The 22,660-nt window shown below is 69.8% G+C and overlaps 1 protein-coding gene across 1 annotated transcript; it reads left to right on the plus strand.

The window, feature by feature from the left end:
- Positions 1-912: 912 nt before the first annotated feature.
- On the plus strand, positions 913-22,368 carry EPPK1 (epiplakin 1). Its single transcript, XM_052651943.1, has 4 exons — positions 913-7,527; positions 9,103-14,999; positions 16,297-16,333; positions 19,732-22,368. Exons 1-4 carry the CDS (start codon positions 913-915, stop codon positions 22,366-22,368), a joined length of 15,186 nt encoding a protein of 5,061 aa, XP_052507903.1.
- Positions 22,369-22,660: the final 292 nt, after the last annotated feature.

The following is a 22,660-nucleotide window of genomic DNA, read 5'->3' on the forward strand; positions in this document are numbered from 1 at the left end:
TAACTGCGCCCTAACCTCTAACACCATCACATCTGCAAAGATCCTGTTTCCAAATAAGGTCACAGTCGTGGGTGCTGGGGGTTAGGTCTTGGTTAGGTCTTGGACGTGCTTGCTGGGGAGAGGTAACCGGCCAGGGGGTAGAGGAGGGAGGTATGTGGTTGTGGTGGGGCAGAAGGGTCGGCACTGGTCACTGCTGTTCTGGGGGCTGGGCCCACAGCTGTCAGCTGAAGGGGATCGCCGTGGGGGTGCAGGGCGCCAAGCAGCGGACCAGGGACCAGCAGGGCCGGGAGACCTAAGCCTGGCCCCACCCATGGCACCAGCACCCCAGCGTGAGCTCTGGGTCCTCCTGGGCTGCCAAGGCAAGGGATGGGCACAGAGCGGCCATGGGCCAGGGGACGCTGGCAGGCTGAGGCGGGAGACCCAGGCAGGTCAGAGGACGGGGATCTGGCTGGGAAGCCCAGTGGGGCGCCAGGAGGGAGCAGAGGCCCGAGCAGCAGGGGGTCGAGGTGGGGAGGCTCTGGAGGGGTCGCCGGGTGGCGGGGCGGGGCGGGCCCTGGAGGAGGCAGGAAGAGTCTGGAGGCTGAGGAGGAAGGGAGGCCAAGTCATTGCACTGGGACCCTCGGGGGAGCAGGGTGAGGGCGCGGCCAGAGGCTGGCCTGTAGGACAAGGCGGAGCCCGTGGCACCCCCAGGCTACGCTGGGGTCCTAGTGCGCCAGTAGCCCCGCCTGGGACCCCAGGGCAAGAGGAAGGGCTGAAACTGGAGGCTGCCCTTCCTCCCTCAGGAGGGCTGGTGGCACTGGAGGTGGGTCCAGGGTGCGGGGACCTCCCACCTGCCTGGGCCATCGCAGGGCCCCTAACGGAGGCTTTCCACCCTGCAGGGAGCAGAAGTGGGTCCTCGCTGAGTTCTGCACGATGAACGGCCACGCCTCTCCTCCTCTCGACCTCCTAGTCACCGGCGGCACCAGGCTGACTGCTGTATCCAAGACCGTGAAGGCCGCGCTGGGAGCTGGCGCCCCGCCTGCACCCCAGGCCAGGAGCATCGCTGGGGTGTGGGTGGAGGCCTCGGGCCAGGCCCAGGGTCTCTATGCTGCCATGAAGCAGGGTCTCCTGCCCTCTGGGCTTGGGCTGGCTCTGCTGGAGGCCCAGGCAGCCACAGGGGGCCTGGTGGACCCCACGCAGGGCCAGCTGCTCCCTGTGTCTGAGGCACTGCAGCAGGGCCTGGTGGGCCTGGAGCTCAAGGAGAAGCTGCTGGCTGCCGAGCGTGCGGCCACTGGGTACCCTGATCCCTATGGGGGCGAGAAGCTGTCCCTCTTTCAGGCCATCGGGAAGGAGGTGGTAGACAGGGCGCTGGGGTGGAACTGGTTGGAGGCCCAGCTGGCCACTGGGGGCCTGGTGGACCCCATCTGCGGGGTGCGTGTGGCCCCCGAGCTGGCCTGCCAGCAGGGCCTCCTGGACCAGGAGACATGGCATGGGCTGTTGGAACTGGGGCGTGGCTCAAGCGCCCCGGGCTTCCTGGACCCTAACACACTGGAGCAGCTGCCCTACCGGGAGTTGCTGGGCAGGTGTGTGCAGGCGCCCAGCACAGGGCTGGCCCTGCTGCCCCTCAGGATCACGTTCCGTACCCTGGGTGGGGCTGTGAGCTTGGCCGAGCTGCTGGAGGTGGGGGTCTTGGACGAGGAGACGGCCCGAGGCCTGCAGGAGGGCCGGCTGGCAGTGCCAGATGTAGGTGCACGCGCCGAGGTGCGGTGTTACCTGCAGGGCACCGGCAGTGTGGCTGGGGTCGTCCTGCTGCCCGCAGGGCACAAGAAGAACTTCTTCCAGGCCGCGGCCGAGCATCTGCTTCCCACAGGTGCCATGCTTCTGCTCCTGGAGGCTCAGGCTGCCACCTGCACACTGGTGGACCCAGCCACTGGCCGGCAGCTACTGGTGGATGAGGCGGTTCGGGCAGGCCTGGTCGGCCCAGAACTCCACAGGCAGCTCCAGGTGGCAGAGCAGGCAGTGATGGGCTACCACGACCCCTTCAGTGGCACCCGTGTTCCCCTCTTCCAGGCCATGAAGAAGGAGTTGGTTGACCAGCCTCTGGCACTCAGGCTCCTGGACGCCCAGCTGGCCACAGGTGGGCTAGTGTGTCCTGCCCGCCGGCTCCGGCTGCCCATGGAGGCTGCCCTGCGCCTCGGCTGCCTGGACGAAGAGACTCAGCAGCACCTCTCGAGGGCTGCCAGCTTCTTGGATCCCAGCACGCACGAGAGCCTCAGCTACGGGCAGCTGCTGGCCCGCTGCGTCACCGACCTGGAGACGGGGCTGGCGTTCCTGCCCATTTCAGTGGGGAGCCTTGGGGAGGAGCCCCGGGGGCTCCCGTTCATTGAGCACAGCACCCGGCAGATCTTGAGTGCTGCCACAGCCACTGTCTCTGCGGGCAGGTTCCAGGGCCAGCCCGTGTCGCTCTGGGAGCTGCTCTTCTCTGAGGTGGTCCCTGTGGAGCAGAGGGTGATGCTGACCCAGCAGCACATGGACGGGGCCCTCTCAGTGGAGGAGCTGGCGGCTGCGCTGAGGGCCACCCACGAGCAGGCTGCAGCCACTGCCAGAACCACGTTTGCTGGGCTCAGGGTCCCTGTGACTCCGGGAGAGCTGCTGAGAGCGGAGATCATCGGCCAGGATGTTTATGAACAGCTGGAACGTGGCCAGACCACGGCCCAGGACGTGGCCAGGCTGGACTCGGTGCAGAGGTACTTGCAAGGCACCGGCTGCATCGCTGGCTTGCTGCTGCCTGGGTCCCAGGAGCCCCTCAGCATCCACGAGGCTTACAGGAAGGGGCTGCTCAGGCCAGGCACGGCGCTCATCCTCCTGGAGGCGCAGGCAGCCACTGGCTTCATCCTCGATCCCAAAGAGAACAGGAGATACTCGGTGGAGGAGGCGCTGAGGGCTGGCGTGATCGGGCCTGAGGTGTTTGCCAAGCTGCTGTCAGCCGAGCGCGCGGTCACCGGCTACACCGACCCCTACACCGGGCAGCAGATCTCCCTTTTCCAGGCCATGAAGAAGGACCTCATCGTGCGCGAGCACGGCATCCGCCTGCTGGAGGCCCAGATCGCCACGGGCGGCATCATCGACCCCGTGCACAGCCACCGCGTGCCCGTGGATGTGGCCTACCAGCGCGGCTACTTTGACGAGGCGCTGAACCTGATCCTGGCTGATCCCAGCGACGACACCAAGGGCTTCTTCGACCCCAACACGCATGAGAACCTCACGTACATGCAGCTGCTGGAGCGCTGTGTGCGCGACCCCGACACGGGGCTCTATCTGCTGCCACTTACAAGCGCGCGGACCCTGCTGGCAGATGAGGCCACCCGGCAGGCCTTCCAGAGCCTGCTGCTGTCGGTGCGTCATGGGCGGTTCCGGGGACAGAGGGTGTCCGCGTGGGAGTTGGTCAACTCAGAGTATGTCACTGAGGCACGCCGGCGGTGGCTGCTGCAGAGCTTCCGGCGGCACCAGGTGTCCCTGGAGGAGGTCTCGAAGCTGCTGGAGAGGGAGGTTGAGAGCCGGGCAGACATCACCCTCCCCATGCTGTGGGGCCGGGTGACCGCCTGCCAGCTCCGAGAGGCTGGCGTTGTTGACCAGGAGGTCCTGGGCTGCGTGCTGGCAGGAACGCTGAGTGCCGAGGCCCTGCTCTGCACAGACAGCGTCCGCAGGTTCCTGTGCGGCTCAGGCGCCGTGGGTGGCGTGCTCCTGCAGCCTTCCACCCGGCGGCTCAGCCTCTACCAGGCCATGAAACACAAGTTGCTGGGGCCGGGAGTGGCCCTGGCCCTGCTGGAGGCCCAGGCAGCCACGGGGGCCATGACCGACCCCCACAGTCTGGAGACCATTTCCTTGGATGAGGCTGTGTGCCAGGGGCTTGTGGGGCCAGAGCTCTACAGCAGGCTGACCTGGGCTGAGTGTGCTGTCAAGGGCTTCCCAGACCCCTTCTCTGGAAAGCTACTGTCCCTGTTCCACGCCATGAAGAAGGGCCTTGTCCCTGTGGAACAGGCTGTCCGCCTCCTGGAGGCCCAGGTGGCCACAGGCGGGGTCATTGACCCCACCAGCCATCACCACCTCCCCATACTCGTGGCCTTGCAGTGTGGCTATATCGACCAGGAGATGGTGTTGGCCTTGTCTGACTCCAAGACATTCCCCACGCCTGATGGCCAGGGACACACCAGCTATGCCCAGCTTCTGGAGCAGTGTGTAAGGGACGAGGCCTCTGGCCTTCACTTCTTGCCCCTGCCGGAAAGTGCCCCTGTCGTCCCCACAGATGAGCAGGTGCGGGAGACCCTGAAGGCCACGCAGGGGGCTGAGGATGGCACTTCTCTCTGGGAGCTGCTGGAGTCCTGCCACTTCACTGAGGAGCAGCGGAGGGGCTTCCTGGAGGACTTCAGGGAGGGGAGGACCACGACACAGCAGCTGCAGGCGGCCGTGCAGAGGCAGGTGCAGGAGGCAGAGCTCGTGGCGAGGGCCTGTGTCACGCTGCCTGGCCCCCGCGGTGGGGTGCCTGCCGTCTGGCTGCTGGACGCTGGAGTCATCACCCGGGAGACCCTGGAGGCGCTGGCACGGGGCATGCAATCGCCTGCTGAGGTCGCCGAGCAGCCGACGGTGCGGGCTTGCCTGTGGGGCACGGGCTGTGTGGCTGGGGTACTGCTGCAGCCCTCAGGGGCCAAGGTGAGCATCGCCCAGGCCGTGAGAGATGGCCTCCTGCCCGCTGGCCTAGGGCAGAGACTACTGGAGGCCCAGGTGGCGTCCGGCTCTCTTGTGGATCCTTTGACCAACCAGAGACTGTCGGTGGAGGAGGCAGTCAAGACTGGCCTGGTGGCTGGGACACTGAGTGAGCAGCTCCAGCTGGTTGAAAAGGCAGTGGCTGGGTACACAGACCCCTGCTCTGGAGGCTCCCTCTCACTGTGGCAGGCAGTGGAAAAGGGGCTTGTGCCTTGGAGCGAGGGCCTCCCACTCCTCCAGGCGCAGCTGGCCACAGGGGGTGCGGTGGACCCCGTCCACGGGGTGCACCTGCCCCAGGCGGCAGCCTGTAGGCTCGGCCTCCTGGATGAGCAGACAAGCAAGATGCTGACCTCAACGGAAGAGGATAGCAAGTTCTTCTTCGACCCTGGCACACGGGACAGGGTGACCTACGGACAGCTCAAGGAGCGCTGTGTCCTGGATGGTGACACTGGCTTGTGGCTGCTGCCACTCCCCCAGGACATGGTGCTAGAGGTGGATGACCACACAGCAGTGGCCCTGAGGGCCATGAAGGTGCCAGTTGGGGCAGGGAGGTTCAGAGGGCTCAGCATCTCACTCTGGGACCTGCTGCATTCAGAGTATGTAGGGCTCCACAAGCGGCGGGAGCTGGCAGCACTCTGCCAGTCTGGGAGGGCCACAGCCCTGCGGCAGGTGGTGACTGCGGTCACCACCCTGGTTGAGGCTTCAGAAAGGCAGCCCTCACAGGCTACCTTCAGGGGACTCCGGAAGCAGCTGTCAGCCAACGACCTGTTCAGGTCCCAGCTGATCGACAAGAAGACGCTGGATGAGCTGAGTCAAGGGAAGAAGACCGTGCAGGAGGTGGCGGAGATGGACCACGTGCGGCGGTACTTGGAAGGGGGCAGCTTCATTGCTGGGGTCCTCATCCAGGACACCAAGGAGAAGATGAGCATCTCAGAAGCTCTGAGAAGAAACGTCCTGCGGCCGGGCACGGCCCTGGTGCTGCTGGAGGCACAGGCGGCCACTGGCTTCCTCATTGACCCTGTGGAGAACCGGAAGCTGACTGTGCAGGAGGCGTTCGCGGCAGGGATGTTTGGCAGGGAAACCTACCAGAAGCTGCTGTCGGCTGAGCGTGCGGTCACCGGCTACACCGACCCATATACCGGGGAACAGATCTCCCTCTTCCAGGCCATGAAGAAGGACCTCATCGTGCGCGAGCACGGCATCCGCCTGCTGGAGGCCCAGATCGCCACGGGTGGCATCATCGACCCCGTGCACAGCCACCGCGTGCCCGTGGACGTGGCCTACCAGCGCGGCTACTTCGACGAGGAGATGAACCGCGTGCTGGAGGACCCCAGCGACGACACCAAGGGCTTCTTCGACCCCAACACGCATGAGAACCTTACATACATGCAGCTATTGGAGCGCTGCGTGGAGGACCCCGAGACAGGGCTCTACATGCTGCAAGTCGTAAAGAAAGGAGAAACCTATGTGTACATCGATGAAGCCACAAGGCAAGCCCTGCAGTCAAAAACTACCGAAATGCACGTGGGCATGTTTGCCCAGCAGGTGGTCTCCTTCTGGGACCTGCTGTCCTCGCCGTACTTCACAGAGGAAAGGAAGAAAGAGCTTGTCCAGGGGTACAAAGCCAGGAATGTCAGCTTAGAGCAGCTGCTGAGGGTCATCACCACAATGGTCGAAGAAACAGAACAGCAAAACAAGGGTATCAGGCTGGCAGCCATTGGAGGAGAGGTGACAGCTGCAGAGCTATTCAACTCAGGAATCATTGATAAGAAGACACTGGACGAGCTACACGAGGGAGCAGGGGGACAGGACCTCTGCTGCCTGCCGCACGTAAAGGTCTACTTGGAAGGCAGTGGCTGCATCGCAGGGCTGACCACACCCTCCACCCGTGAGGTGCTGAGTTTCTACGAGGCCAGCAAGAAAGGGCTCATCCCCATGGGATTTGCAGCCCAGCTGCTGGAGGCTCAGGCGGCCACAGGGTTCCTGCTGGACCCCCACAGCCACCAGAGGCTCTCCGTGGATGAGGCTGTGGCTGCCGGCCTGGTGGGTGAGGAACTGCAGGAGAGACTCCTAAATGCTGAGAAGGCCGCCAGGGGATACACAGACCCGGGCACAGGACACACCATGTCCTTGTTCCAGGCAATGCAGAGGAAGCTGGTGAAAAGGGAGTTGGCACTCAGACTGCTTGAGGTGCAGGTGGCCACAGGGGGTATCGTGGACCCAAAGCACCACCACCGGCTTCCACTAGATACTGCCTACAGACGTGGCTGTCTGGACCAGGACACGTACCCACTGGTGGCAGAGCAGAAGTGCATGAATAAACGGTTTGTGGATCCCAACACTCAGGAGAAGGTGACTTACCAGGAACTGCAGGAGAGGAGTCACCGAGATGAGAAGACGGGCTGGGCTCTGTTCCCAGTGCTCGAGGATGAACTGGAATCACAGTTCATCGATGAGGCCACCAGACGAGCGTTTGAGGCTGAGCGGGTGGATGTCAGAGTTGGGCGGTTTAAAGGCCAGAGGCCGACAGTCTGGGAATTGCTGAACTCTGAATATGTGACACAGGACAAAAAACTAGAGTTGGTACGAAAATACAAGAGGGACACAGCGCATGCATTAGAAAAGGTGGTAAAAGTGATCTTTGAGATAATCAGTGAGAAGGAAAAAAACAATAAGCAGCTATGGTTCAGAGGAATGAGAAAACAGATCACAGCCTCTGAGCTGCTGACTTCATCCATAATCACAAAGGAGACACTGCAGGCCCTGGAGTCTGGGCAAGCCTCTGTGGATGCTGTCACAAAGAACGAGGAGGTGAGGCGCTACCTGGAGGGCACCGGGTGCATCGCGGGCGTGCTGGTCCCCGCCAAGGACGAGCCCGGGCGCCAGGAGAAGATGAGCATCTACCAGGCCATGTGGAAGGGCGTCCTGCGGCCGGGCACGGCCCTGGTGCTGCTGGAGGCGCAGGCGGCCACGGGCTTCGTCATCGACCCGGTGCGCAACCAGAAGCTGTCCGTGGAGGAGGCGGTGGCCGCGGGCGTGGTGGGCGGCGAGCTCCAGGAGAAGCTGCTGTCGGCCGAGCGTGCGGTCACCGGCTACACCGACCCCTACACCGGGCAGCAGATCTCCCTCTTCCAGGCCATGAAGAAGGACCTCATCGTGCGCGAGCACGGCATCCGCCTGCTGGAGGCCCAGATCGCCACGGGCGGCGTCATCGACCCCGTGCACAGCCACCGCGTGCCCGTGGACGTGGCCTACCAGCGCGGCTACTTCGACGAGGAGATGAACCGCGTGCTGGAGGACCCCAGCGACGACACCAAGGGCTTCTTCGACCCCAACACGCACGAGAACCTCACGTACGTGCAGCTGCTGCGGCGCTGCGTGCGCGACCCCGACACGGGGCTCTACATGCTGCAGCTGGCCGGCCGGGGCTCCGCCCTCCACCAGCTGGGCGAGGAGCTGCGCGCCGCCCTGCGCGACACCCGCGTGACGCTGGGCGCGGGCCTCCCGCGGGGCCAGCGCGTCTCCGTGTGGGAGCTCCTCTTCTACCGGGAGGTGTCCGAGAGTCAGCGGCAGGACCTGCTGCGCCGGTACCGGGAGGGCTCGCTGACCGCGCAGGAGGTGGGCGCTGCCCTCGTCTCGCTGCTGGCCGAGGCCGAGGCCGAGGCCGAGGCCGAGGCTGAGGCTGGGGTGGCGCGCCCCGGCGCCCCGGACCCTCGGGGGGCGCTGCGTGCCGCCACCATGGAGGTCCGGGTGGGCCGCCTGCGGGGGCCCGCGGTGCCCGTGTGGGACGTGCTGGCCTCCGGCTACCTGAGCGCCGCCACGCGGGAGCAGCTGCTGGCCCAGTTCGGGTCGGGGACGCTGGGCTTGCCCGCGCTGACCCGCAGGCTGACCACCATCATCGAGGAGGCTGAGGCGGCCCCCTCCCAAGGGGGCGCAGCCTCCGGGCAGCGGGAGCCCGGGCCCCAGGGGCCGGGCGAGGGGGCCGACGCGGGACCCTCCTCCGGCCAGGACGCCGACGCCGCGGATGCCGCCAGGGCCCTGCAGGAGCAGGCCCTGCGCGCCGCCACCATGGAGGTGCGCGTCGGGCGGTTCCAGGGCCGGCGCGTCTCCGTGTGGGAGGTCCTCTTCTCCTCCTACCTGAGCCAGGCCCGCCGGGACGAGCTGCTGGCCCAGCACGCGGCCGGCGCCCTGGCCCTGCCCGCCCTGGTCGCCGTCCTCACCCAGCTCATCGAGGAGACGGAGGAGCGGCTGAGCAAGGTGTCCTTCCGGGGCCTGAGGCGCCAGGTGTCGGCCTCCGAGCTGCACACGTCCGGGATCCTGGGCCCCGAGACCCTGCGGGACCTGGCCCAGGGCACCAAGACCCTGCAGGAGGTGACGGAGATGGACTCGGTGAAGCGCTACCTGGAGGGCACCAGCTGCATCGCGGGCGTGCTGGTCCCCGCCAAGGACGAGCCCGGGCGCCAGGAGAAGATGAGCATCTACCAGGCCATGTGGAAGGGCGTCCTGCGGCCGGGCACGGCCCTGGTGCTGCTGGAGGCGCAGGCGGCCACGGGCTTCGTCATCGACCCGGTGCGCAACCAGAAGCTGTCCGTGGAGGAGGCGGTGGCCGCGGGCGTGGTGGGCGGCGAGCTCCAGGAGAAGCTGCTGTCGGCCGAGCGTGCGGTCACCGGCTACACCGACCCCTACACCGGGCAGCAGATCTCCCTCTTCCAGGCCATGAAGAAGGACCTCATCGTGCGCGAGCACGGCATCCGCCTGCTGGAGGCCCAGATCGCCACGGGCGGCGTCATCGACCCCGTGCACAGCCACCGCGTGCCCGTGGACGTGGCCTACCAGCGCGGCTACTTCGACGAGGAGATGAACCGCGTGCTGGAGGACCCCAGCGACGACACCAAGGGCTTCTTCGACCCCAACACGCACGAGAACCTCACGTACGTGCAGCTGCTGCGGCGCTGCGTGCGCGACCCCGACACGGGGCTCTACATGCTGCAGCTGGCCGGCCGGGGCTCCGCCCTCCACCAGCTGGGCGAGGAGCTGCGCGCCGCCCTGCGCGACACCCGCGTGACGCTGGGCGCGGGCCTCCCGCGGGGCCAGCGCGTCTCCGTGTGGGAGCTCCTCTTCTACCGGGAGGTGTCCGAGAGTCAGCGGCAGGACCTGCTGCGCCGGTACCGGGAGGGCTCGCTGACCGCGCAGGAGGTGGGCGCTGCCCTCGTCTCGCTGCTGGCCGAGGCCGAGGCCGAGGCCGAGGCCGAGGCTGAGGCTGGGGTGGCGCGCCCCGGCGCCCCGGACCCTCGGGGGGCGCTGCGTGCCGCCACCATGGAGGTCCGGGTGGGCCGCCTGCGGGGGCCCGCGGTGCCCGTGTGGGACGTGCTGGCCTCCGGCTACCTGAGCGCCGCCACGCGGGAGCAGCTGCTGGCCCAGTTCGGGTCGGGGACGCTGGGCTTGCCCGCGCTGACCCGCAGGCTGACCACCATCATCGAGGAGGCTGAGGCGGCCCCCTCCCAAGGGGGCGCAGCCTCCGGGCAGCGGGAGCCCGGGCCCCAGGGGCCGGGCGAGGGGGCCGACGCGGGACCCTCCTCCGGCCAGGACGCCGACGCCGCGGATGCCGCCAGGGCCCTGCAGGAGCAGGCCCTGCGCGCCGCCACCATGGAGGTGCGCGTCGGGCGGTTCCAGGGCCGGCGCGTCTCCGTGTGGGAGGTCCTCTTCTCCTCCTACCTGAGCCAGGCCCGCCGGGACGAGCTGCTGGCCCAGCACGCGGCCGGCGCCCTGGCCCTGCCCGCCCTGGTCGCCGTCCTCACCCAGCTCATCGAGGAGACGGAGGAGCGGCTGAGCAAGGTGTCCTTCCGGGGCCTGAGGCGCCAGGTGTCGGCCTCCGAGCTGCACACGTCCGGGATCCTGGGCCCCGAGACCCTGCGGGACCTGGCCCAGGGCACCAAGACCCTGCAGGAGGTGACGGAGATGGACTCGGTGAAGCGCTACCTGGAGGGCACCAGCTGCATCGCGGGCGTGCTGGTCCCCGCCAAGGACGAGCCCGGGCGCCAGGAGAAGATGAGCATCTACCAGGCCATGTGGAAGGGCGTCCTGCGGCCGGGCACGGCCCTGGTGCTGCTGGAGGCGCAGGCGGCCACGGGCTTCGTCATCGACCCGGTGCGCAACCAGAAGCTGTCCGTGGAGGAGGCGGTGGCCGCGGGCGTGGTGGGCGGCGAGCTCCAGGAGAAGCTGCTGTCGGCCGAGCGTGCGGTCACCGGCTACACCGACCCCTACACCGGGCAGCAGATCTCCCTCTTCCAGGCCATGAAGAAGGACCTCATCGTGCGCGAGCACGGCATCCGCCTGCTGGAGGCCCAGATCGCCACGGGCGGCGTCATCGACCCCGTGCACAGCCACCGCGTGCCCGTGGACGTGGCCTACCAGCGCGGCTACTTCGACGAGGAGATGAACCGCGTGCTGGAGGACCCCAGCGACGACACCAAGGGCTTCTTCGACCCCAACACGCACGAGAACCTCACGTACGTGCAGCTGCTGCGGCGCTGCGTGCGCGACCCCGACACGGGGCTCTACATGCTGCAGCTGGCCGGCCGGGGCTCCGCCCTCCACCAGCTGGGCGAGGAGCTGCGCGCCGCCCTGCGCGACACCCGCGTGACGCTGGGCGCGGGCCTCCCGCGGGGCCAGCGCGTCTCCGTGTGGGAGCTCCTCTTCTACCGGGAGGTGTCCGAGAGTCAGCGGCAGGACCTGCTGCGCCGGTACCGGGAGGGCTCGCTGACCGCGCAGGAGGTGGGCGCTGCCCTCGTCTCGCTGCTGGCCGAGGCCGAGGCCGAGGCCGAGGCCGAGGCTGAGGCTGGGGTGGCGCGCCCCGGCGCCCCGGACCCTCGGGGGGCGCTGCGTGCCGCCACCATGGAGGTCCGGGTGGGCCGCCTGCGGGGGCCCGCGGTGCCCGTGTGGGACGTGCTGGCCTCCGGCTACCTGAGCGCCGCCACGCGGGAGCAGCTGCTGGCCCAGTTCGGGTCGGGGACGCTGGGCTTGCCCGCGCTGACCCGCAGGCTGACCACCATCATCGAGGAGGCTGAGGCGGCCCCCTCCCAAGGGGGCGCAGCCTCCGGGCAGCGGGAGCCCGGGCCCCAGGGGCCGGGCGAGGGGGCCGACGCGGGACCCTCCTCCGGCCAGGACGCCGACGCCGCGGATGCCGCCAGGGCCCTGCAGGAGCAGGCCCTGCGCGCCGCCACCATGGAGGTGCGCGTCGGGCGGTTCCAGGGCCGGCGCGTCTCCGTGTGGGAGGTCCTCTTCTCCTCCTACCTGAGCCAGGCCCGCCGGGACGAGCTGCTGGCCCAGCACGCGGCCGGCGCCCTGGCCCTGCCCGCCCTGGTCGCCGTCCTCACCCAGCTCATCGAGGAGACGGAGGAGCGGCTGAGCAAGGTGTCCTTCCGGGGCCTGAGGCGCCAGGTGTCGGCCTCCGAGCTGCACACGTCCGGGATCCTGGGCCCCGAGACCCTGCGGGACCTGGCCCAGGGCACCAAGACCCTGCAGGAGGTGACGGAGATGGACTCGGTGAAGCGCTACCTGGAGGGCACCAGCTGCATCGCGGGCGTGCTGGTCCCCGCCAAGGACGAGCCCGGGCGCCAGGAGAAGATGAGCATCTACCAGGCCATGTGGAAGGGCGTCCTGCGGCCGGGCACGGCCCTGGTGCTGCTGGAGGCGCAGGCGGCCACGGGCTTCGTCATCGACCCGGTGCGCAACCAGAAGCTGTCCGTGGAGGAGGCGGTGGCCGCGGGCGTGGTGGGCGGCGAGCTCCAGGAGAAGCTGCTGTCGGCCGAGCGTGCGGTCACCGGCTACACCGACCCCTACACCGGGCAGCAGATCTCCCTCTTCCAGGCCATGAAGAAGGACCTCATCGTGCGCGAGCACGGCATCCGCCTGCTGGAGGCCCAGATCGCCACGGGCGGCGTCATCGACCCCGTGCACAGCCACCGCGTGCCCGTGGACGTGGCCTACCAGCGCGGCTACTTCGACGAGGAGATGAACCGCGTGCTGGAGGACCCCAGCGACGACACCAAGGGCTTCTTCGACCCCAACACGCACGAGAACCTCACGTACGTGCAGCTGCTGCGGCGCTGCGTGCGCGACCCCGACACGGGGCTCTACATGCTGCAGCTGGCCGGCCGGGGCTCCGCCCTCCACCAGCTGGGCGAGGAGCTGCGCGCCGCCCTGCGCGACACCCGCGTGACGCTGGGCGCGGGCCTCCCGCGGGGCCAGCGCGTCTCCGTGTGGGAGCTCCTCTTCTACCGGGAGGTGTCCGAGAGTCAGCGGCAGGACCTGCTGCGCCGGTACCGGGAGGGCTCGCTGACCGCGCAGGAGGTGGGCGCTGCCCTCGTCTCGCTGCTGGCCGAGGCCGAGGCCGAGGCCGAGGCCGAGGCTGAGGCTGGGGTGGCGCGCCCCGGCGCCCCGGACCCTCGGGGGGCGCTGCGTGCCGCCACCATGGAGGTCCGGGTGGGCCGCCTGCGGGGGCCCGCGGTGCCCGTGTGGGACGTGCTGGCCTCCGGCTACCTGAGCGCCGCCACGCGGGAGCAGCTGCTGGCCCAGTTCGGGTCGGGGACGCTGGGCTTGCCCGCGCTGACCCGCAGGCTGACCACCATCATCGAGGAGGCTGAGGCGGCCCCCTCCCAAGGGGGCGCAGCCTCCGGGCAGCGGGAGCCCGGGCCCCAGGGGCCGGGCGAGGGGGCCGACGCGGGACCCTCCTCCGGCCAGGACGCCGACGCCGCGGATGCCGCCAGGGCCCTGCAGGAGCAGGCCCTGCGCGCCGCCACCATGGAGGTGCGCGTCGGGCGGTTCCAGGGCCGGCGCGTCTCCGTGTGGGAGGTCCTCTTCTCCTCCTACCTGAGCCAGGCCCGCCGGGACGAGCTGCTGGCCCAGCACGCGGCCGGCGCCCTGGCCCTGCCCGCCCTGGTCGCCGTCCTCACCCAGCTCATCGAGGAGACGGAGGAGCGGCTGAGCAAGGTGTCCTTCCGGGGCCTGAGGCGCCAGGTGTCGGCCTCCGAGCTGCACACGTCCGGGATCCTGGGCCCCGAGACCCTGCGGGACCTGGCCCAGGGCACCAAGACCCTGCAGGAGGTGACGGAGATGGACTCGGTGAAGCGCTACCTGGAGGGCACCAGCTGCATCGCGGGCGTGCTGGTCCCCGCCAAGGACGAGCCCGGGCGCCAGGAGAAGATGAGCATCTACCAGGCCATGTGGAAGGGCGTCCTGCGGCCGGGCACGGCCCTGGTGCTGCTGGAGGCGCAGGCGGCCACGGGCTTCGTCATCGACCCGGTGCGCAACCAGAAGCTGTCCGTGGAGGAGGCGGTGGCCGCGGGCGTGGTGGGCGGCGAGCTCCAGGAGAAGCTGCTGTCGGCCGAGCGTGCGGTCACCGGCTACACCGACCCCTACACCGGGCAGCAGATCTCCCTCTTCCAGGCCATGAAGAAGGACCTCATCGTGCGCGAGCACGGCATCCGCCTGCTGGAGGCCCAGATCGCCACGGGCGGCGTCATCGACCCCGTGCACAGCCACCGCGTGCCCGTGGACGTGGCCTACCAGCGCGGCTACTTCGACGAGGAGATGAACCGCGTGCTGGAGGACCCCAGCGACGACACCAAGGGCTTCTTCGACCCCAACACGCACGAGAACCTCACGTACGTGCAGCTGCTGCGGCGCTGCGTGCGCGACCCCGACACGGGGCTCTACATGCTGCAGCTGGCCGGCCGGGGCTCCGCCCTCCACCAGCTGGGCGAGGAGCTGCGCGCCGCCCTGCGCGACACCCGCGTGACGCTGGGCGCGGGCCTCCCGCGGGGCCAGCGCGTCTCCGTGTGGGAGCTCCTCTTCTACCGGGAGGTGTCCGAGAGTCAGCGGCAGGACCTGCTGCGCCGGTACCGGGAGGGCTCGCTGACCGCGCAGGAGGTGGGCGCTGCCCTCGTCTCGCTGCTGGCCGAGGCCGAGGCCGAGGCCGAGGCCGAGGCTGAGGCTGGGGTGGCGCGCCCCGGCGCCCCGGACCCTCGGGGGGCGCTGCGTGCCGCCACCATGGAGGTCCGGGTGGGCCGCCTGCGGGGGCCCGCGGTGCCCGTGTGGGACGTGCTGGCCTCCGGCTACCTGAGCGCCGCCACGCGGGAGCAGCTGCTGGCCCAGTTCGGGTCGGGGACGCTGGGCTTGCCCGCGCTGACCCGCAGGCTGACCACCATCATCGAGGAGGCTGAGGCGGCCCCCTCCCAAGGGGGCGCAGCCTCCGGGCAGCGGGAGCCCGGGCCCCAGGGGCCGGGCGAGGGGGCCGACGCGGGACCCTCCTCCGGCCAGGACGCCGACGCCGCGGATGCCGCCAGGGCCCTGCAGGAGCAGGCCCTGCGCGCCGCCACCATGGAGGTGCGCGTCGGGCGGTTCCAGGGCCGGCGCGTCTCCGTGTGGGAGGTCCTCTTCTCCTCCTACCTGAGCCAGGCCCGCCGGGACGAGCTGCTGGCCCAGCACGCGGCCGGCGCCCTGGCCCTGCCCGCCCTGGTCGCCGTCCTCACCCAGCTCATCGAGGAGACGGAGGAGCGGCTGAGCAAGGTGTCCTTCCGGGGCCTGAGGCGCCAGGTGTCGGCCTCCGAGCTGCACACGTCCGGGATCCTGGGCCCCGAGACCCTGCGGGACCTGGCCCAGGGCACCAAGACCCTGCAGGAGGTGACGGAGATGGACTCGGTGAAGCGCTACCTGGAGGGCACCAGCTGCATCGCGGGCGTGCTGGTCCCCGCCAAGGACGAGCCCGGGCGCCAGGAGAAGATGAGCATCTACCAGGCCATGTGGAAGGGCGTCCTGCGGCCGGGCACGGCCCTGGTGCTGCTGGAGGCGCAGGCGGCCACGGGCTTCGTCATCGACCCGGTGCGCAACCAGAAGCTGTCCGTGGAGGAGGCGGTGGCCGCGGGCGTGGTGGGCGGCGAGCTCCAGGAGAAGCTGCTGTCGGCCGAGCGTGCGGTCACCGGCTACACCGACCCCTACACCGGGCAGCAGATCTCCCTCTTCCAGGCCATGAAGAAGGACCTCATCGTGCGCGAGCACGGCATCCGCCTGCTGGAGGCCCAGATCGCCACGGGCGGCGTCATCGACCCCGTGCACAGCCACCGCGTGCCCGTGGACGTGGCCTACCAGCGCGGCTACTTCGACGAGGAGATGAACCGCGTGCTGGAGGACCCCAGCGACGACACCAAGGGCTTCTTCGACCCCAACACGCACGAGAACCTCACGTACGTGCAGCTGCTGCGGCGCTGCGTGCGCGACCCCGACACGGGGCTCTACATGCTGCAGCTGGCCGGCCGGGGCTCCGCCCTCCACCAGCTGGGCGAGGAGCTGCGCGCCGCCCTGCGCGACACCCGCGTGACGCTGGGCGCGGGCCTCCCGCGGGGCCAGCGCGTCTCCGTGTGGGAGCTCCTCTTCTACCGGGAGGTGTCCGAGAGTCAGCGGCAGGACCTGCTGCGCCGGTACCGGGAGGGCTCGCTGACCGCGCAGGAGGTGGGCGCTGCCCTCGTCTCGCTGCTGGCCGAGGCCGAGGCCGAGGCCGAGGCCGAGGCTGAGGCTGGGGTGGCGCGCCCCGGCGCCCCGGACCCTCGGGGGGCGCTGCGTGCCGCCACCATGGAGGTCCGGGTGGGCCGCCTGCGGGGGCCCGCGGTGCCCGTGTGGGACGTGCTGGCCTCCGGCTACCTGAGCGCCGCCACGCGGGAGCAGCTGCTGGCCCAGTTCGGGTCGGGGACGCTGGGCTTGCCCGCGCTGACCCGCAGGCTGACCACCATCATCGAGGAGGCTGAGGCGGCCCCCTCCCAAGGGGGCGCAGCCTCCGGGCAGCGGGAGCCCGGGCCCCAGGGGCCGGGCGAGGGGGCCGACGCGGGACCCTCCTCCGGCCAGGACGCCGACGCCGCGGATGCCGCCAGGGCCCTGCAGGAGCAGGCCCTGCGCGCCGCCACCATGGAGGTGCGCGTCGGGCGGTTCCAGGGCCGGCGCGTCTCCGTGTGGGAGGTCCTCTTCTCCTCCTACCTGAGCCAGGCCCGCCGGGACGAGCTGCTGGCCCAGCACGCGGCCGGCGCCCTGGCCCTGCCCGCCCTGGTCGCCGTCCTCACCCAGCTCATCGAGGAGACGGAGGAGCGGCTGAGCAAGGTGTCCTTCCGGGGCCTGAGGCGCCAGGTGTCGGCCTCCGAGCTGCACACGTCCGGGATCCTGGGCCCCGAGACCCTGCGGGACCTGGCCCAGGGCACCAAGACCCTGCAGGAGGTGACGGAGATGGACTCGGTGAAGCGCTACCTGGAGGGCACCAGCTGCATCGCGGGCGTGCTGGTCCCCGCCAAGGACGAGCCCGGGCGCCAGGAGAAGATGAGCATCTACCAGGCCATGTGGAAGGGCGTCCTGCGGCCGGGCACGGCCCTGGTGCTGCTGGAGGCGCAGGCGGCCACGGGCTTCGTCATCGACCCGGTGCGCAACCAGAAGCTGTCCGTGGAGGAGGCGGTGGCCGCGGGCGTGGTGGGCGGCGAGCTCCAGGAGAAGCTGCTGTCGGCCGAGCGTGCGGTCACCGGCTACACCGACCCCTACACCGGGCAGCAGATCTCCCTCTTCCAGGCCATGAAGAAGGACCTCATCGTGCGCGAGCACGGCATCCGCCTGCTGGAGGCCCAGATCGCCACGGGCGGCGTCATCGACCCCGTGCACAGCCACCGCGTGCCCGTGGACGTGGCCTACCAGCGCGGCTACTTCGACGAGGAGATGAACCGCGTGCTGGAGGACCCCAGCGACGACACCAAGGGCTTCTTCGACCCCAACACGCACGAGAACCTCACGTACGTGCAGCTGCTGCGGCGCTGCGTGCGCGACCCCGACACGGGGCTCTACATGCTGCAGCTGGCCGGCCGGGGCTCCGCCCTCCACCAGCTGGGCGAGGAGCTGCGCGCCGCCCTGCGCGACACCCGCGTGACGCTGGGCGCGGGCCTCCCGCGGGGCCAGCGCGTCTCCGTGTGGGAGCTCCTCTTCTACCGGGAGGTGTCCGAGAGTCAGCGGCAGGACCTGCTGCGCCGGTACCGGGAGGGCTCGCTGACCGCGCAGGAGGTGGGCGCTGCCCTCGTCTCGCTGCTGGCCGAGGCCGAGGCCGAGGCCGAGGCCGAGGCTGAGGCTGGGGTGGCGCGCCCCGGCGCCCCGGACCCTCGGGGGGCGCTGCGTGCCGCCACCATGGAGGTCCGGGTGGGCCGCCTGCGGGGGCCCGCGGTGCCCGTGTGGGACGTGCTGGCCTCCGGCTACCTGAGCGCCGCCACGCGGGAGCAGCTGCTGGCCCAGTTCGGGTCGGGGACGCTGGGCTTGCCCGCGCTGACCCGCAGGCTGACCACCATCATCGAGGAGGCTGAGGCGGCCCCCTCCCAAGGGGGCGCAGCCTCCGGGCAGCGGGAGCCCGGGCCCCAGGGGCCGGGCGAGGGGGCCGACGCGGGACCCTCCTCCGGCCAGGACGCCGACGCCGCGGATGCCGCCAGGGCCCTGCAGGAGCAGGCCCTGCGCGCCGCCACCATGGAGGTGCGCGTCGGGCGGTTCCAGGGCCGGCGCGTCTCCGTGTGGGAGGTCCTCTTCTCCTCCTACCTGAGCCAGGCCCGCCGGGACGAGCTGCTGGCCCAGCACGCGGCCGGCGCCCTGGCCCTGCCCGCCCTGGTCGCCGTCCTCACCCAGCTCATCGAGGAGACGGAGGAGCGGCTGAGCAAGGTGTCCTTCCGGGGCCTGAGGCGCCAGGTGTCGGCCTCCGAGCTGCACACGTCCGGGATCCTGGGCCCCGAGACCCTGCGGGACCTGGCCCAGGGCACCAAGACCCTGCAGGAGGTGACGGAGATGGACTCGGTGAAGCGCTACCTGGAGGGCACCAGCTGCATCGCGGGCGTGCTGGTCCCCGCCAAGGACGAGCCCGGGCGCCAGGAGAAGATGAGCATCTACCAGGCCATGTGGAAGGGCGTCCTGCGGCCGGGCACGGCCCTGGTGCTGCTGGAGGCGCAGGCGGCCACGGGCTTCGTCATCGACCCGGTGCGCAACCAGAAGCTGTCCGTGGAGGAGGCGGTGGCCGCGGGCGTGGTGGGCGGCGAGCTCCAGGAGAAGCTGCTGTCGGCCGAGCGTGCGGTCACCGGCTACACCGACCCCTACACCGGGCAGCAGATCTCCCTCTTCCAGGCCATGAAGAAGGACCTCATCGTGCGCGAGCACGGCATCCGCCTGCTGGAGGCCCAGATCGCCACGGGCGGCGTCATCGACCCCGTGCACAGCCACCGCGTGCCCGTGGACGTGGCCTACCAGCGCGGCTACTTCGACGAGGAGATGAACCGCGTGCTGGAGGACCCCAGCGACGACACCAAGGGCTTCTTCGACCCCAACACGCACGAGAACCTCACGTACGTGCAGCTGCTGCGGCGCTGCGTGCGCGACCCCGACACGGGGCTCTACATGCTGCAGCTGGCCGGCCGGGGCTCCGCCCTCCACCAGCTGGGCGAGGAGCTGCGCGCCGCCCTGCGCGACACCCGCGTGACGCTGGGCGCGGGCCTCCCGCGGGGCCAGCGCGTCTCCGTGTGGGAGCTCCTCTTCTACCGGGAGGTGTCCGAGAGTCAGCGGCAGGACCTGCTGCGCCGGTACCGGGAGGGCTCGCTGACCGCGCAGGAGGTGGGCGCTGCCCTCGTCTCGCTGCTGGCCGAGGCCGAGGCCGAGGCCGAGGCTGAGGCTGGGGTGGCGCGCCCCGGCGCCCCGGACCCTCGGGGGGCGCTGCGTGCCGCCACCATGGAGGTCCGGGTGGGCCGCCTGCGGGGGCCCGCGGTGCCCGTGTGGGACGTGCTGGCCTCCGGCTACCTGAGCGCCGCCACGCGGGAGCAGCTGCTGGCCCAGTTCGGGTCGGGGACGCTGGGCTTGCCCGCGCTGACCCGCAGGCTGACCACCATCATCGAGGAGGCTGAGGCGGCCCCCTCCCAAGGGGGCGCAGCCTCCGGGCAGCGGGAGCCCGGGCCCCAGGGGCCGGGCGAGGGGGCTGACGCGGGACCCTCCTCCGGCCAGGACGCCGACGCCGCGGATGCCGCCAGGGCCCTGCAGGAGCAGGCCCTGCGCGCCGCCACCATGGAGGTGCGCGTCGGGCGGTTCCAGGGCCGGCGCGTCTCCGTGTGGGAGGTCCTCTTCTCCTCCTACCTGAGCCAGGCCCGCCGGGACGAGCTGCTGGCCCAGCACGCGGCCGGCGCCCTGGCCCTGCCCGCCCTGGTCGCCGTCCTCACCCAGCTCATCGAGGAGACGGAGGAGCGGCTGAGCAAGGTGTCCTTCCGGGGCCTGAGGCGCCAGGTGTCGGCCTCCGAGCTGCACACGTCCGGGATCCTGGGCCCCGAGACCCTGCGGGACCTGGCCCAGGGCACCAAGACCCTGCAGGAGGTGACGGAGATGGACTCGGTGAAGCGCTACCTGGAGGGCACCAGCTGCATCGCGGGCGTGCTGGTCCCCGCCAAGGACGAGCCCGGGCGCCAGGAGAAGATGAGCATCTACCAGGCCATGTGGAAGGGCGTCCTGCGGCCGGGCACGGCCCTGGTGCTGCTGGAGGCGCAGGCGGCCACGGGCTTCGTCATCGACCCGGTGCGCAACCAGAAGCTGTCCGTGGAGGAGGCGGTGGCCGCGGGCGTGGTGGGCGGCGAGCTCCAGGAGAAGCTGCTGTCGGCCGAGCGTGCGGTCACCGGCTACACCGACCCCTACACCGGGCAGCAGATCTCCCTCTTCCAGGCCATGAAGAAGGACCTCATCGTGCGCGAGCACGGCATCCGCCTGCTGGAGGCCCAGATCGCCACGGGCGGCGTCATCGACCCCGTGCACAGCCACCGCGTGCCCGTGGACGTGGCCTACCAGCGCGGCTACTTCGACGAGGAGATGAACCGCGTGCTGGAGGACCCCAGCGACGACACCAAGGGCTTCTTCGACCCCAACACGCACGAGAACCTCACGTACGTGCAGCTGCTGCGGCGCTGCGTGCGCGACCCCGACACGGGGCTCTACATGCTGCAGCTGGCCGGCCGGGGCTCCGCCCTCCACCAGCTGGGCGAGGAGCTGCGCGCCGCCCTGCGCGACACCCGCGTGACGCTGGGCGCGGGCCTCCCGCGGGGCCAGCGCGTCTCCGTGTGGGAGCTCCTCTTCTACCGGGAGGTGTCCGAGAGTCAGCGGCAGGACCTGCTGCGCCGGTACCGGGAGGGCTCGCTGACCGCGCAGGAGGTGGGCGCTGCCCTCGTCTCGCTGCTGGCCGAGGCCGAGGCCGAGGCCGAGGCCGAGGCTGAGGCTGGGGTGGCGCGCCCCGGCGCCCCGGACCCTCGGGGGGCGCTGCGTGCCGCCACCATGGAGGTCCGGGTGGGCCGCCTGCGGGGGCCCGCGGTGCCCGTGTGGGACGTGCTGGCCTCCGGCTACCTGAGCGCCGCCACGCGGGAGCAGCTGCTGGCCCAGTTCGGGTCGGGGACGCTGGGCTTGCCCGCGCTGACCCGCAGGCTGACCACCATCATCGAGGAGGCTGAGGCGGCCCCCTCCCAAGGGGGCGCAGCCTCCGGGCAGCGGGAGCCCGGGCCCCAGGGGCCGGGCGAGGGGGCCGACGCGGGACCCTCCTCCGGCCAGGACGCCGACGCCGCGGATGCCGCCAGGGCCCTGCAGGAGCAGGCCCTGCGCGCCGCCACCATGGAGGTGCGCGTCGGGCGGTTCCAGGGCCGGCGCGTCTCCGTGTGGGAGGTCCTCTTCTCCTCCTACCTGAGCCAGGCCCGCCGGGACGAGCTGCTGGCCCAGCACGCGGCCGGCGCCCTGGCCCTGCCCGCCCTGGTCGCCGTCCTCACCCAGCTCATCGAGGAGACGGAGGAGCGGCTGAGCAAGGTGTCCTTCCGGGGCCTGAGGCGCCAGGTGTCGGCCTCCGAGCTGCACACGTCCGGGATCCTGGGCCCCGAGACCCTGCGGGACCTGGCCCAGGGCACCAAGACCCTGCAGGAGGTGACGGAGATGGACTCGGTGAAGCGCTACCTGGAGGGCACCAGCTGCATCGCGGGCGTGCTGGTCCCCGCCAAGGACGAGCCCGGGCGCCAGGAGAAGATGAGCATCTACCAGGCCATGTGGAAGGGCGTCCTGCGGCCGGGCACGGCCCTGGTGCTGCTGGAGGCGCAGGCGGCCACGGGCTTCGTCATCGACCCGGTGCGCAACCAGAAGCTGTCCGTGGAGGAGGCGGTGGCCGCGGGCGTGGTGGGCGGCGAGCTCCAGGAGAAGCTGCTGTCGGCCGAGCGTGCGGTCACCGGCTACACCGACCCCTACACCGGGCAGCAGATCTCCCTCTTCCAGGCCATGAAGAAGGACCTCATCGTGCGCGAGCACGGCATCCGCCTGCTGGAGGCCCAGATCGCCACGGGCGGCGTCATCGACCCCGTGCACAGCCACCGCGTGCCCGTGGACGTGGCCTACCAGCGCGGCTACTTCGACGAGGAGATGAACCGCGTGCTGGAGGACCTCAGCGACGACACCAAGGGCTTCTTCGACCCCAACACGCACGAGAACCTCACGTACGTGCAGCTGCTCCAGAGGGCTACTCCTGACCCTGAATCGGGGCTGTTATTTCTTTCTCTCACTGGAAAATGATTGTTCATTGTCCTGAGAAATTTTTTTTCTTTTGTTAATAATACATTACAGTTTTTTAGAATTTGTATCGTGATATACCTGTTCATTATGTTTTAGTTGCATGTTAATTACCTTCCTTTCTTTCACCTAGTTTTGATTGTAATAGCTTATATTAGTCTATTCCCATTAAAGTCATGACCTTTATCGTCTTTTTTTTCTTTTGCGTTTTGATTTTACAGTTCTTTGCAATTACTCTGTGAAATCTCTGTAGTATCTAGCTTATTTCGTATCAAAGTTTCCTTTCTTCTTATCT

Source organism: Budorcas taxicolor, chromosome 14 (assembly GCF_023091745.1).
Source record: "Budorcas taxicolor isolate Tak-1 chromosome 14, Takin1.1, whole genome shotgun sequence".
NCBI classification, from domain to species: domain Eukaryota; kingdom Metazoa; phylum Chordata; class Mammalia; order Artiodactyla; family Bovidae; genus Budorcas; species Budorcas taxicolor.

Excerpts from the sequence above, each read along its gene's own strand:
- EPPK1 (XM_052651943.1), top strand. The coding sequence starts at position 913 with ATGAACGGCCACGCCTCTCCTCCTCTCGACCTCCTAGTCACCGGCGGC. Across the intron at positions 7,528-9,102 it reads TGGAGTCTGGGCAAGCCTCT|ACCCTGCAGGAGGTGACGGA; the intron begins GTGGATGCTGTC and ends CAGGGCACCAAG. Across the intron at positions 15,000-16,296 it reads CAAGGGGGCGCAGCCTCCGG|GCCGAGGCCGAGGCTGAGGC; the intron begins GCAGCGGGAGCC and ends GCCGAGGCCGAG.